At 43.3% G+C, this 15,588-nt stretch overlaps 1 protein-coding gene across 1 annotated transcript in view; it reads right to left on the bottom strand.

The window, feature by feature from the left end:
• ELAPOR2 (endosome-lysosome associated apoptosis and autophagy regulator family member 2) overlaps positions 1 to 14,858 on the bottom strand; it is a 95,160-nt gene extending 80,302 nt beyond the window's left edge. The window contains exon 1 of the mRNA XM_085216300.1: positions 14,541 to 14,858. Coding sequence (XP_085072426.1) covers positions 14,541 to 14,636 — 96 coding nt within the window. The 5' untranslated portion in view covers positions 14,637 to 14,858. The remainder of the gene's footprint in view (positions 1 to 14,540) is intronic.
• Between the last annotated feature and the right edge of the window lie 730 nt (positions 14,859 to 15,588).

The raw sequence follows: 15,588 nt of genomic DNA, 5'->3' as shown, positions 1-15,588 counted from the left end.
GCCCATCAGCTGCTCTGTACTGAGCACCTTCCAGATACACCAGCAGAGATCTACTGTCACAAAGCAACTCCCACACAAAAAACAGCTTTCGTTTTCAGGAAAATACATTTTCTTGCCTATTAAACACAAACATCACCTACATGGTATGTCTTATGCAAACACTGCGTGCATATGGATACTAGATAAAGCCACCTACATGATCTCAGTGCAGCATACTGAAATCCCCACACGCTGGCACCGTATAACAAAGCAAAGCATTCTCCAAGAGCAAGATTTGTTTCTCTGCAAATACAGTTAGGCTTTTCATAAAGAGCTGTGGAGTTACTGCAGCTGAGAAGGCCGACAACAACAAAGTTGATCACAGTTCTAATTATAACTTTTAATATGCTGGATTTTATTCATTCCTCCTCCTTTCCAACCTTGATGTTTTATACCCAGCTATTCAAGATTTAAGACTTGTAAATGAAAAGAAAAGCTCCTATATTTTTAATTTTTTTTAAGTACATATATATGTTGCTGATTGTTGCTTATTCAGAAGGCAATTTGCATATAAAGAGTAGAGGTTGCAACTATATAACAACCCACAAGCAAATCCCAAGAAGGCTGTTAGCTAATGTACCTACAGTATCACAACTAATGTTTTAAAATCACAGGGAAACTTGTTGAGCTTTTGTTTGTGAAGGAACAAAGGCCAGCTGGAGACTGAGACACAAACCAGATGTGTCAACTGCTTCAAGACAACTGAGCACATTTTGTCTCCCAGCATTCAGTGAGACGTTCTGAGAAGGATCTCCATTCAACACATCTACAAGCTTTCCCCATGCTGTGCCCAGTGACAGCAGTTCCTCATCCACCAGCCAAGTGAACACATCTCATCATGTCTTCTCACACCCTTTCTTTGTCAGATATAAGGAAAGACTATAACCTTGGGCCCAATTTTGACCTTCTCAACGTAAGGGACACAGCAAAATCTTTACCGTGCGCAGTCCTGAAAGGGTGCGGACCACAAACTAGAAATGAATTGGATACAAAACAGCTGAGTAGGGTAAATTATTGTCTCAAATGATGATCTGAGCTGATAATTTCAGTAGGAAAAAATATTCCTATGTGCATGAGAAAAGCAAGACAGATGGAGCAAACTGTAAACATTGCAGCATATTTACCTACAAGGCTCCTCCAATCTAAGTGAAACATTTAGGACAACGTAAGTGGCTTTGGGCATGTGCAAGCTCATCATAGAGCCTGCACATCTACTTCCTTCTGGTCTCTGCATCACTGAGCCAAGTTTAACTTCTACAGGTACTGCAAACATGGGGAAAATAAATCTTCAAGGACTGAGTTCACCAACTAACGCCAAACCACCCATCCCATCCTGGCAGAACTCATGGCAGGTTCAGTGGAGCAGTAATCCAATTTTTCAAGTTGTCCATTCTCATCCAGTGAGGACCTGAACTATGGCCAGATTTCACCATCTGAGGAATCAATGGATCCCATTTCACTGCATCTCTTCTCCAGCAACAGAGTTCCACGGCAGCATCCTGCCCAATCTGCTACACAAATTAAATTTTAAAAAGCTTATAAAAGGCCATTGTCAGTTAGTCTGAAAATGTTCATTGAACGAACACAGCATGAAAGTAGTATTTGTAAGAAAATCTATGAGAGACAGCATTAAACTACCATCAAACTTATTTAAAATGTAGATATTTTTAAACATCAGTAAATGCATTTTTTCAGCACCACACCTTAAGTGCAGTGGAAAGAAAAGGTTAAAATCCAGTAATATATCTTGATTATGTCAGAGTACTGACTCTGAAATTTGCAGAATTCCCTGACATTAATGCAGCACAGTTATTTAAGCAGAAATTTAATTTTAAATAAGACACCGTTCCTGCAACTTTGGTCGAATAACTCATGTACTTAAAATTAGATGCAAGAGCATTCTGCAAAACTTCAGCTTCTTTCCTTCTGCTGTTGCTTATCTGTTCCTATCAGATGTGTGGATTTTTCATAGGGCACTAGATAGCATGAAAATACTAGAAAACGAACAAAACCATTATTAGAAGGAAGTCTGGGTGATGCTCTCTCATCTGATCTTGCAGCATTTTTATGCCCTGTCACCTCCTCTACAATTTCCTACCAAACGCATTCACTTCACATTTCCTTTTCTCCTCCAAGAAATGTCACTATATGGAAAAACATCAGCCAGCTCACTCAGGCAGAGCAGGAGCAGGTTACAGCCCTCATTTCCTTGTCACTATTTACACAGTTTTATGTACTCTTGGTGTGCTCCTCACTGAGGCCATGAGGAAGGATAGATCTGGCTCACTACAGTGCTCTCAGTATCTCACTTTCAGGCTCTCTCGTTCCCTCAGAGGTTGAGTTCTAGGTACAGGAAGAGAGAGACACACTGAAATGAACCTTCACCGTGGATGGAATTGCCCCAGCATCAGCCCATTACAAGGGCTCTCCAACCAGAGCCAGAGGATGATGACAGAGTGGAAAAACATGGTCTTCTTTTATAGAGCCTAACTAATCCCTGGAGAGAAATAAAAATGGAAACATTTTAATTGACTCTTACTGCCAAAGCTGCATTTACTTATGAAGGGTAGTCTACATATGAAGACTAAGACCAGATTCTGCTTATTACAAATATGAATTTCACTCAGGAGTCTTCCAAGAAGGTGGGAAGGAATGCAAAACCAAAACCCATTCTCTTTCATAGTTAGTTGGTTTTCAGTGTATACTTTGCTCTGTATCACACAGCATTTTGCTCTGTATCACACAGCATTTTGTTTGTTTACTGACCAAGCAGTTGCATATTTTCAAACTGGGACACAGAAGAAAAGCAATTCACAGCAACTAAGGCATCTTTTAGTTGAATCTTCATCTATACTGAACTTTGGAATTACTGAATGTTTTAATGAATATTCCTGCTTTGTCCTCCCCCAAAAATAATTAAATTAAAAAGAAAAAAAGAGCCCAATGGCACCTGCAGCATTAATCAGGAGGAGACTGGAAAAACCATGAAGACCATCTAAACCAATGATCCATCTATCCCCACCATGCCCTCAGTACCCTTTCCTTGAACACCTCCAGGGACAGCAACTCCATCACCTCCCAGGGCAGCCTGTGCCAATGCCTAACTTCCCTTTCTGAGAAGGCAGTTTTCCTAACATCCAACCTAAACCTCCCCTGGTGCAACTTAAAGCCATCACCTCTTGTCCAATGGATAGTTACCCGGAGTTCAGGTACTTCTGCCTGACTTGCAACCCCTTGCCCCAGGACAGGACCATGCCAATTGCAGTTGCCTCTACTGCTTGAAATTACCCCCTTCAGTGCATAAAGCAAGATTTTTCAATCACAATCTAACACAGAAAACACAAGCCACATACTTTTACAAGGAAATCTAATCTAATGTCTCCATCTTGGGTTGCTTCCAAGCCTCCAGAGTCCATTCCCACTTTGAGAGTAACTAATAAATAAAACCAATGACAAGCTAGCAAACTAAGGCAGCTTAAGTTAAGCCACCAGCGGTGTAAATGTAACTCAGGTTTAACTCAGCTACAGGTTCTGTTTGGCTTCTAGCTCCTTTCTGCACCCACATTGATTAACCCAGTCCAAATGACATTCAGTAGGGCCCAGTCAAGCCCTGCTCACTGCATACCTCTTCTAAGTGCAGATTTACCCATAGGGCTAGGGCAGCTCTAAACAGAAATTCAGCAGCAGTTCCAGCACCCAGACAATGCAGGGAGCTCCAAGCTCCCCCTCACACCAGTTGAAGGCATGAGGTAGAGGTGACAGCAGTAAGCCCAACTCAGGCCATAGCACAATTAAATCCCTCAGAAGGGGCAGGGCCACATCTTATCATGGTAGCCGGATCAGTCAAATCAATCAGCAGTGACTCAGAAGAAAGGCAGGACAAGGAAGAGATTAGAGCTCTGCTCAAGCACGGTTACCAAGCTGTTTCTTGTTATCAATTGTGCCCGCAAGATACAATACAGTCTACAACATTAAGAAATGCATTCATAGCTGATGTTCCTGGTAATGCAGTCAGCCTGTAATTATGCACTCAGTAAGCAACCATAAATTCAACACCTGCCTTTCTACACTGGGAGGAAAAAAAAAAAAAAAAAAAACCCACAACCAAGTAGAAGTCAAGCCCATTTGACAAAGAAATCACAATCTGATCTTTACACAAATGCTTACAGTTTTAGTCCTGTATACATCATAAACAAAAATTTATATTGGCTGGAGCTTGGTATTAATTATTCTTTGCATAGGAAAGGGGCACTGCTGTGTGATAATGTATTACTGGGAGGAAGACTGGGAGGAAGCTTCTGCAATGCAGAAGAAAAAAAAACTCCTTGCTAACAAACAGCTCCCCAGAACTAAGGGGCAAGGCTGCACTCCTGCTGCATCTCCATTTCAGTTCAAGAGTTCACAGGCAAAAAATTCAGGTCCCTTCTCCACTGCAATTAGCCCACTGTGGGAACCTAGCTCCATCACAGTGATGTCCAACCCTTATCAAACGTGCCTGTCCCTGCAGCTTGTAAGCAACATTGGTTCTTATTAAATAACTGCTGTAATTCTGGTACAGCAGAGATTAATTGCACTGAGGGGACCAGATTTTTTTTTTTTTTTTTTACTTAACTAAGAATAGGGTGTCTGCTTGATGTTAGCCAAAGTCTCTGTGTAGTCAATATAAAAATACGAGTGCATTCAGCAAAAGAATCACACCAGCCTTTCAGGATAGGGAAAAGGAAACAGCCTTGGAGGGCAAGAGGGCAACCGTCTCTTTTGACAATTAGATATTTAGGTCAGGCTAGATACCCGACTTCCACAATTAAAACAGATATGTCTTGTTCATGGTAAAAGATGTACACAAACATCTGGCCCTGGGTCAACAGTAGTTTGTAGTAACTCTCTCTACTCCAAGTGCTTGAAATAACCACAGGGCCACGTTGCAGACCCGTGGAATCACAGCATTGTTATGTGATACTCAGTGGACATGTGGCAGGTCCTGGGCTAAACACAAGGAGATCTGTTGATGGGATTTGGACACAATGCAGTTCAGCCACTGCACCAGCTTCCATGGACAAAAGCCATGCTAGAGAACATGCTAATCAAAAAAGGCCAGCTTTTTTTTTAGCAGGATAGACACTGCCTAAGAAAGCAGGATATTGTCTGAATAATTTACTTTTATTCCCGGTACTTGCGGCTCCTAATGACGTGTCACTGAGTCTCCATCAGACCTTGCGGGTCTGCAAAATACTTAAGGTGAGTAATGGCACAATTCCTTAACAAAAATCATGCTTTCATTAACAGCCACACAAAGCCTTCCAAAACCTTGAGTCAAGCATCATTGCCTCCATCCCCATAAAACCCAAGCAACTTGAAGCGCCACAGTATCTTTAAAACACTATGCAACTTAGCTCCAGTTCATTTAACTATTCACATTTTCCAACCTCTCTGCAATCCTGAGGAGCAGGCTTTTTTTTTTTTTTTTTTCCTTCCTCCTCTCAATGAAAGCTATGATTCTTGCATAAGCACGTGATAAGGCTTTGTGGCAATCTTTTCCCTCATTTAGTAAAGTAGTTCCAAAGATTAGCAGGTCAGTACCACAATGGACAATGCTGCAAAACAGCTTTTTGTTTTTATTTATTTATTTAAAAGCACAAACTAAAAATGAGAAGCCATCAAATATTTAAGCAGGGTTGGCATCAAGCACAGGTAAAACTACTGGGGGAAAAGAAAAAAAAAAAAAAAAAAAAAAGGAAATTTATTCCTTTCTACATTACAGCTCCTCTTAAGTAAAGCAAGCAAGAGGGCAGAGTGAACTATTTGCAATGACTGATCTGTGCATCCCAATAAGGATCCTCAACACTAACAGGACATGTCACTTTGGCACAGGACTGAGCAGTGCTTCTGGATCCCCTGCCTCTTGCAGTGCAGGGGTTAATAATCCTCACTGGGTTTCTAGCAAAAAAAAAAAAAAAAAGAGAGAGAGAGAGGGAGAGAGAGAATTCAGAGTCCTGTTGAATCCTATTTCAGCATCAAAAAACAGCAATAATGGACAAGTCACCTTGTTTGGTCTAGGGGAAGAGGAGAGAGTTGACCTGGATTCAGGGGTTATTTGAGCAGCTTTACGGAAGAGAGCCATTACTTTACTAACAAGAACACTTGGCGTTAGTCACAAGGCAAGATGAGTTGTTCATCTGCAGGCCTTCAGATAGATGCTTACCAGAAAAGGTGCAGTGTTAAGAGCTGAATCATTTGTCCACTCCAGTTCTACTCAGCAGCCTCCCTCTAGCATCCTTGAGATGCAAGCATAAAGCCTGCTATAAAGGAGTCTAATTAAGGTCCCTGCTTTTTTTCTGAGAAACGTCTGATTTTTTTAAAATGGGATGAAATAAGACCAAACAAAAGAGAGAATAAAAGAATTATCTTGGGAAATCTTTCTTCTTCATTTGCTTTAAGGAACTACAGTGCTGGGGATAAAAAGGAGCGAACCAGAAACAAGCAGCATTTGATCAGCACTGCTGACCTGCCAGCAGGAGGGAGCCATGGATATAAAAGTCTGGGAAAAAATGAGAAGGCATCCTTTTCCAATATGCATCTCTCAAAAAACACAGCGCTATCCTTGCATGTTTTTTTAAACCCAAGCAGCCCGTATGAAGATACTCCTTTGAGAATCTTCAGAGAGTAAGAACAAAACCAGAAGGATGTCACATGCTGCAAGATATACTGCAAGAATTTAACACTTTAAGAGTTAACAGCTGAGGTCTAAATCATTTCTACCCTTGAGTTTGCTGCTGGCATTCACCATGTCAGTGCATTTTCATTTTCCAGGAGTGTATAGTCACTGTACGCACTGATTTCTCTACCCCTAAATGTGTATTATACATTATCAAGCCAGCAACAGTTATATTAACAGTATGCACAGGTTTTGCACTCTCTGTTGGTTCTTGCTTGAGCTTGGTTAACCAGTATAGTTTAGTTTCCCAACCTTATTCACTGTAACAAAAGTGTCTCTAAGCTTTCATAGAATCATAGGATCATTAAGGTTGAAAAAGACCACTAAGATCATGTAGTCCAACCATCAACCCATCCCTACCATGCCTACTAACCACAACCCTCAGTGCCACATTTATCCTTTTCTTGAACACTTCCAGGGACTCCTTTAGCTCCCCAGGAAGCCTGCTCCAGTGCCTCATGTTCTTCCGTTTCAGACATTCTGAGACATTTTCCTGTAGATATCCCTGGAAAATATTTGCACCTCTAAAGTCAAACATAATCCAAACAGACAAAAGCTGAGCTTCCCAGTATTTTCGCCACAAAATATCAAAGTTCTTTTTTTTTTTTTTTTTTAGATACTTCCAAAAATCTTCAAATATCACCACAAACCATTTCTGCAATATGATGTATTTCTTGACAATAAACATGAACAGATAAGAACAGTAAACACTATACCAAATAAGATGAGTTATTTGCCTCCTCTTTGTAGCAGTAAAGATGTTCTGTCAAAGAAATCTAGTTGGGAAAAACTCAACATCTGTTGTTTTTCTGTTTGTTTGTTTGCTTTTTAATGAAAGCATACCTTATAGCCAACACCCCTTTCCTTGCAGAGGTACTTAAATCTCTGAAGCCAGAATGCACAGCTCCACAATGGAGGACTACAATCCAGTTCTTTCAGACCTTTAACAAATTAACAGACAAATATCTCATTTTCTTCTCCTTCTTTCACCAGAAAATACATTCTTTGCCATTAGCTCAGAGTGAATCCATACAAAATCCATCTGACCACAATTTTACATTCCACAACTGAAAGTAGAGGGGACCAAGCTGGTGGGTCCAAAAGACTCCTTCCGCTACTACTTCTGTCCCCTAAAGGCTAAACACTGAGTCATCTCTGTGATTTACACTCCTTTTTTTCTTTTTTTTTTTTTTTTTTTTTTTTTTGTCAGTTTCATTTTCCTCCGAATCTGCATGGGATCTCCAGCATCAACACAAGGGAGTTGCACGTGTCATCTTCAATCATCTTAAAACATTCTGAGCCCTTTTCCCAAATACAGAGATTACAGTCTGGCACAATTTATAAAACTGAGCATCACAAAGTTTCTGAAACAAGGTCATTATTACATTTGGTTGATGATTTGTAACGTAAAAAGATTGTCAAGAAAAGGTTTCCAACCATTTCTCTTCTTCATGTAGACACAAATTCAATTTCAAAAGACTGAAAACCAGAAGTTTTCATTGCCAGCAACCAAAACCTCAACAGATTTTTAGGTCAAGGGTAATAGCTGAAATATTACTAATAGGGAGTATGAGGGATGCTCCTTTCTAGATGGAGAGTCAGGAAAGACAGCCATGTTGGATATCAGCACAGCACCTTCACAACAGCTGCCCACGGAAAGACCTTGACCACAACAGCAAGACAGGTGGGACATGTTCCTTGACAATCCTCAAACAAGCTCTGCTCCTTTCCTATCTCAAGAAGGAACGGCTCAAGGCCTTTACTTTGATCTATCCTCCACTTCATTACTTTCATACCTCTTAACTTGTGATTACTGCTTCCTTCAGCAAGCATCAATGGAGACTAATGCACATTTGTAGCTCTTCATCTAAGAGCGTTGGCCAAACACCCCTTGAACTTGGGCAGCTCGGTGCTGTGCCACTGCCCTGGACAGGCTGTTCCATGTCCACCGCCCTCTGGTGCAGACACTTTCCTTAACACCCCCTGCCTCTTCCGACACAGCTCCATGCCACTCCCTCAGGTCCTGTTGCCATCAAAGAGAGCAGAGCTCAGCGCTGCCCTCCGCTCCCTGTGAGGAGCTGCAGCCGCCATGAGGCCTCCCTCAGCTCCTCTGCTCTGGGCTGAGCAAACCCAGGGCTCCCTGCTGCTCCTCACACATCTCGCCCTCTAGGCCTTTCCCCATCTTCGTAGCCCTCCTTTAAACACTCTAACAGTTTTATGCCCTTGACATTGTGATGTCCAAATCCGCACTCAACAGCCCTGTCAGTGGCTCAGGGGCCAGACTTGGAGACACGGATTTTCCTTTGAGAAGATCCAGGATGTCTAATCCAGGTCCTCAACTGGCACAAATCAGTACACAGTACTGCCAAATTTGATGACCACTGGAAAACACAACCGACATCTCTGCACATACTGAAGCCAGCACCCAGAATTCCCAGCACAACTCCCCTGCCCAGCAGAAGTTTTTCACTCAGAGGGTGGTGATGCACTGAAATAGGTTGCCCAAGGAGGTTGTGGATGCCCCATCCCTGGAGGCATTCAAGGCCAGGCTGGATGTGGCTCTGGGCAGCCTGATCTGCTGGTTGGTGATCCTGCACACAGCAGGGGATTGAAACTAGATGATCACTGTGGTCCTTTTCAACTCAGGTCATTCTATGGCTCTTTGATATGATTCTATGATGTGTTGGAAATACCAGCAGAGCTCATGTCCTAACTCACTCTCTCTAAATCTACAAAGCTTGGAGGAACAAAGGAGTAAAAAAAAAAAAAAAAAAAAAAAACACCTCAGCATTCTTTACAGACAATAAATACTCATGCTGAACGATCAAGTAGTGTTTGATGGTAGAAGAGTGTAATCTTTTCTTTGTTTAATGTCCGCTCATCTTTTGAGTTTATAGTCTTGTTGCATCTTCCACTGCATCTAGTTTTCTTATTCTTGAGTCACTAAGACCACAGTTCAATTTCCACTTTTCAAATTACTATTCATCCTCCTTTTGGATTCCAAATTCCTTGGTCTGCCTACGTGCTAAATGGTGATGTTTTCTTCCGCAGTACTTATGCCTTGGTATCTGTCTTCTCACCTTTCATGCATCTGTTTCCACTCCATCGACTTTATTGTCAACAGTTTTATAGCCTGGTTATTACTCTTCTTTCCTCATCTTTACAACCCTCCATCACAGTGGCAAATGGTAGCTGTCCATTTCTCATTTCACCTCAGAGAAAGAAGTCTCTGTAGCAGGAGGGGATAAAAATAACACGATCTGTCTAGGAATCTTCCCACAGTTTCTTCTGCTGAATATGAATTACTCATAAATTAAGGGTCTAAAATCCTTTAGGGTGTTTAGAAATCAGGGAATACCATACTAGATCATCCCAGCAGCTGGTAAAGATAGCTGCTTTTTTGCTGCCAAAATAGCCAGTGTAGATGTTTCAGGGAAAGGCAAAAGGATACCAAGAAGGGACAGCATCAGAACCTACTCAGGAGAATTCCTTCCTAAACATTTAGCAACAAGATAATCCTTTCTGAGACTTTAAGCCCAGCAGAGACTAAGTCCCAGAGACCAAGTTCCACAAGTTGTTGAAAGCTAAATGAAAATAAAAGCATACCTTTTTAACAGTAATTGTATTTAACCATTCAAGTGCACATTTTTATTTCTACCTTATCCTACAGACTCACATCTCATTAGCTTTCTCTGCCCCTTGTATGTAACAAATGTTCTTCTTTTCTTCCCTCAAGCTATACCTTTCTTATCTCAACAGCCTTAATGTCTTCTGTGATTGCCATACATTTCTTAACCATTTATACAGTTCCTCAGTTCCTGAGTATTAATAAGACACAAGAACAGTATTACATGTTATATATATATTTTTACTTTATATTACATATATTATACATATAATTATATATTATTATCATATTATATATATATGTATGTATGTATGTATAAATATAATGTGTGTGTGTGTTTGTTTTTTAATCATCCACTCAACTTATTCCACCATGACACACGGTATGCTGCCCCTACATGGCCCCCCACCATGACCCCAAACCTTTCTCCAAGCAGGCACAGTTCACTTACAACAGAAGCATACAAAATACTCAGATTCCTTCCAGCAGATGTTCCTGTTATTCCTGCCAGCCTATCTTTGGTGACAGGTATGCTGACTTTATCTGGTTCTGTTACATAATATCCTTCCAAGACTGACACATATCTTCTCTCCATCCTTAACACAGAAGGACAGAGTTTCACTTCCCTTCAAACTGCTTGTCTTACTACCTATTATATTGATTCAAGATACTAATATTCTTAAAGTACTTCATACTTAGCTTAGGCACACCACATTTTATTATTTTTTTTTTTAACATTTTCTCATCACAAAAATGGACATTATTTCAACTAAGTTGAAATAATGCACTTGACCCAGTTTCAAGTTCATGCTTCACATCTCTCCACAAGATTTTCTTGGCTTTGTCTTGCAAGTAGTTTCATAAAAGATTTTTTCACTGTCCAGATAAATTATTTCTATCGCTTCTCTCTTCTCCAGAAGTATCCCAGCAGATTCATACAAAAATACTTTCCCAGACAGAAGGAATTTAGCATCACCCTTTCCATTCACTTATAATTCCAAATCTGATTTTGCTGCTTTTCCAGAAGGCAGGTAAAATATCCAATACAGCAGCATCACATGTATTACATGCATCAAAATTTATTGGCACAGACTGTACAGGGAGGTGGTGGAGTCACAGCCCCTGGAGGCGTTCAAGAAATGTGTAGATGGGGCACTGCAGGACAGGTTAGTGGGCACGGCGAGGATGGGGTGATGGTTGGACTGGATGATCTTACATGTCTTTTCCAACCTTAATGATTCTATTATTTCAAAAGCACACATATTTGCTCTCAACTTGCATGGTGACTGAGAGTCAGAAAAAAATCTAAGAAAGAAAACAGCAGCTCTGATACTTCTTATCTCACTGCAAACAGTTTGACTGAATGGAAAGCAGAAGAGTCACTCCATGATTTTTTACTGCAAATGCAAAAACAACAGAAGGAAAGCAACAATTACGTGAAGAAAATTTCTATTTAGGCAGAGTATCAGCTAAAATTTCCTTAAAGTGAAATCTGTTCATTTTTGCAAGAGTCTCTAAGGGGAAAACCAAAAAAGGCTCATTCAGTTGGAAAGTCCAGAAAAAGCGTCAAGAAAGCACTGGAATACAAGGCATAATAAAACTGCACCCTGGGGTGGCAGGGGGATGGGCATGAATATCTCATCATTTCCATCATGATAGCTGAATGTGTATTTAATGCCAGTGAAAAACATGGGTGTCATCAACTCCACTCAAAGTCAGAATTTATGCAACACATGAAACATGTACATTAGTATCCCATTCATCATTAGCAAATGCAGAAAGAAAAAAAAAATAATAATAATCACCAGTTATTCTCATCCTAATTCAAGTTACTGACTTGCCAGAAGTACAGGGTACAGTAGCGGGTTCCCCAGCATCTGCACCCCAAAGGTAATTCAGACAACCAATCCCATCTCCTACAGATGCACTTAACACACCTGCAGAGCAGCTGCTGGCATCGCAGGGCTCTGAGAGACCTCATGGTACAAATGGGCATCACTGCCAGGATTGAACCACGTTACTCTAGAAGCCCATGGCTCCATCAGTGTACATCATGACAGCCACCCACGGGAAAATTCATTTGAGCTGCTGCTCATTTGGTCTGCAGCACAGACACACTCTTCCTAAATGCAGTGTGCTGAATTACTACCATCCCTAATGAAAGAAACCAATGTCAAAAAGGTTTCCAGAAAGCGACATTGCAATACGTTATTATTTTACTGTCTGTGCTATCAGAGAACCATAGAGCCTCAGGCACAGCCAGATCCCACTGCTCCAAATGCTGTACCAGTGCAGAAATCCCACAAACTGGCAGATACCCATATTCCTCAGAACAGTGAGGAGACAGAAAAAACAAGCTGCCAAAGAAAGAAAAAGGCAAAATCCCCTGTAGATTCAGAATGAACTACCTGCCAGTGCACTAAGCCTTGTGCTTCTCAAACCTTTTGGGTATAAACCAATAAGACCTGCACCAAGTATTCAAAGGACCATAATACCCCATATAAGGCAGTGCTTCAGCCCCGAGTCTGCTCAAACCAGAGTTGATCACAACAGGATCACTGAAATCGGACTGAATTACAGCAAAGGACAAAGTTTTGAGACCAACACATAATAGCAAGGCATTAGCTGTATTTCAGATAAGCTACCTACTTTGTTCTTCCCTTTTGCAAAGCAGCTGCTCTGCTACAATGGCTCTTTGCAAGCTGTTTTTGTTTGTTTTTTTTTTTTCCTTCCATCCAGACATGTTTGTAATTGTATTCCCTAGGATATTCCACTGCATGGAGCACACACACACCAGCACAAGCTAACAAACACAGCTAACTAAATCACACGAGTGAGGGATGTCTCTGTCTCAAAAAGCACAAAGTGAAACTTAGTAAACAACGTTGTCTGTCATTCTGTAAAGGAACGAAGGAAAAGCACTCAGGTCCAGACTCAAACTGGCACAGTAAAGGAGCCCAGCTGGGATTTTGGGCACCTAGAATCACAGGATGCAATGCTCAGAATTCCACCCATACCCTCTTGGTACCTCTGCTGAGGTTCAGTCATCACTTTTAGTCATCTGCAGAGAGCCAACTTTCAAGCAAAGGCTTTGGAATAAGATCAGCCCTAAAAGGACCCATTTCTCTGGGTTGAAAAAAGAGATGGGTGATGCAAAGCAGATGGCTCCTTCTTTCAGGAAAATTAACATTTAGGAGAAGCATTCCCAAAACAGCCAATGTGCGGTTATCCCCCTTACTGCAAGATTCCCCACACCAAACTAATACCAAATCTTCCCTCTGATACAACAAAACAAGAGATCTAACAGAGGCAGTATTCCTGGGATTGTGTCTCAGCCCAGGGGCTTCTGCACCTCCTGCTGAGCAGCACCTATAATAGAACTGCCATCCAAAGCAGCCTGGTCTGAGAATATACAACTATTTCCTGCTAAACACTGCGACCACAGAAGGCACTGTGAACATCCTCAGAGAGGCAGAAGAAGGGGACTGACTGCTGCCAAGCCACCAGCAGCTTCCTTCTTCCCAGCTACAGAGCACTGTTGGGGAAGGTGGCCAATAGCCTCCTCATCCCCTGCACCTGGATTTAAAGGACACAGACCCAGCCGCTCTCAGAAAGTATTGGAGAGGATATGCCTGCACGTAGGGATGAGGATGGAAAACCTGGAGTGAAGGAGCAGCCTTGGCCCCTCCATCTAGGCCAGTGGAGCCGCACAGGGCTGGGCATCCCAGCAGCAGCCCTGCGGCTCTCTTTGGGTTTATCACAGCAGGACAGAGGCAGAAAGTTTCTCTCCTGATTTGACAGGCATGGGTACTCCCGGCTGACACAGGGGGGTCGGAAAAGCTTTAATCTCCTCCTCATCTGCACTGATTCAGCACAGTATTTAGAAAAGCAGCAAGGGCCACCCCAATCTCTCTGTCTGATTGTGTTCTCTGCTATTTCCCCGCAGGGATGACCTCTGGAGGGACTTCGCGATGGCTACAGCGGCAGCACCACGGGGGGTCCCATCTCCTAAAGTCCGACCCCACGAGCAGCCCTACGGGGCGGCAGTACCCAGCCATATCCCATACACACATATATAGGGTGCCCTCCCGCATCTCACCCCGACCGACGGCCAAAACCCCAGAGCAAGGAGGAGAAAAAAAAACAAAAAAAACTCACCTCTTCGCAGGGCGGCAGCTGGAGGGCGGCCGCCTGCCAGCCCAGCAGCCAGCAGCACAGCCAGGCGGTGCCCGGGCACCAAATCCTCCGCTTCATCCTCCGCTCCCGCAGCGGAGCGGCCGCTCACCCCTTTCCCCGCTCGGCAGCCGCCGCTCGGGGCTCAGCGGCCCCGCTCCCGGCTGCGGCTTCGGCAGCGGGGCATAACCCTGCGGGGAGACGCACGGAGCTGGCACGGAGCGCAGCGGCCCCGCCAGCCCCGTGCCGGCAGCCGGCACCACCACAGCCAGGAGGAGGGGCGGGGAGGAGGAGGAGGAGGAGGAGGAGGAGGAGGAAGGCGGGCAGGCAGCGCAGGCGCATGCTGCCGAGGCTCGGCCAGCCTTGGAGCGAAACGGAGGGCACCTCCTGCTTGCATCCTCGCCATCTCCAAAGGATGAAATTCCTGGTGTGGGATGCCAGCCTGCGGCCCCTGCCTGCCTGCCCTGTTCCCTCTCCTTGCGCATGGCTGCAGGATGCAAAGTGAGAGCTGGCACCCATCTCCTCGCTCCTTCTGTGCTAGCATTGCTCGTTTTCCTCTCTTAAGCTGGGATCCCACCCGGTGGGACACATGGTGGTTGTCCAGGTGGGGACACGTAGTTGATCATGATGGATCGCAGGTGGACATGTGGTGGATGTGTGGTGAATCACCTACCTACCCACCACAGGGTAACTCTGACCCTTCTCTGTGGGATGGGAGAAGAGCAGCTCACCCAGGTTGGACGGGGCCCTGGGCAGCCTGATTTAGTGCTGGCAACCCTGCACGGGGCAGGGGGTTGGAACTGGATGATCTTTGAGATCCCTTCCAACTCAAGCCTGACCCAGATGCATACCCAAAATTATGCAGATTTCTCTCTGGTTGCATTTAGGCCAGATTTTGTCTCTCCTTCTCCAGAAATACCCAACTGCTCATCCCCCAAGACATGTTTTAGTGCTTTAAACGCTCCTCACCCTGGCAGGCATCTCTGCTGTGCTTGCACATTTTCCTGCCCCCTTCTGTCCCTTCCTTTCTGCC

Source organism: Meleagris gallopavo, chromosome 1 (genome assembly GCF_905368555.1).
Source record: "Meleagris gallopavo chromosome 1, MGAL_WU_HG_1.1, whole genome shotgun sequence".
Classification (NCBI taxonomy): domain Eukaryota; kingdom Metazoa; phylum Chordata; class Aves; order Galliformes; family Phasianidae; genus Meleagris; species Meleagris gallopavo.
Note: the sequence above shows the minus strand (reverse complement) of the source record. Positions and strands in the feature narration are given on the sequence as shown.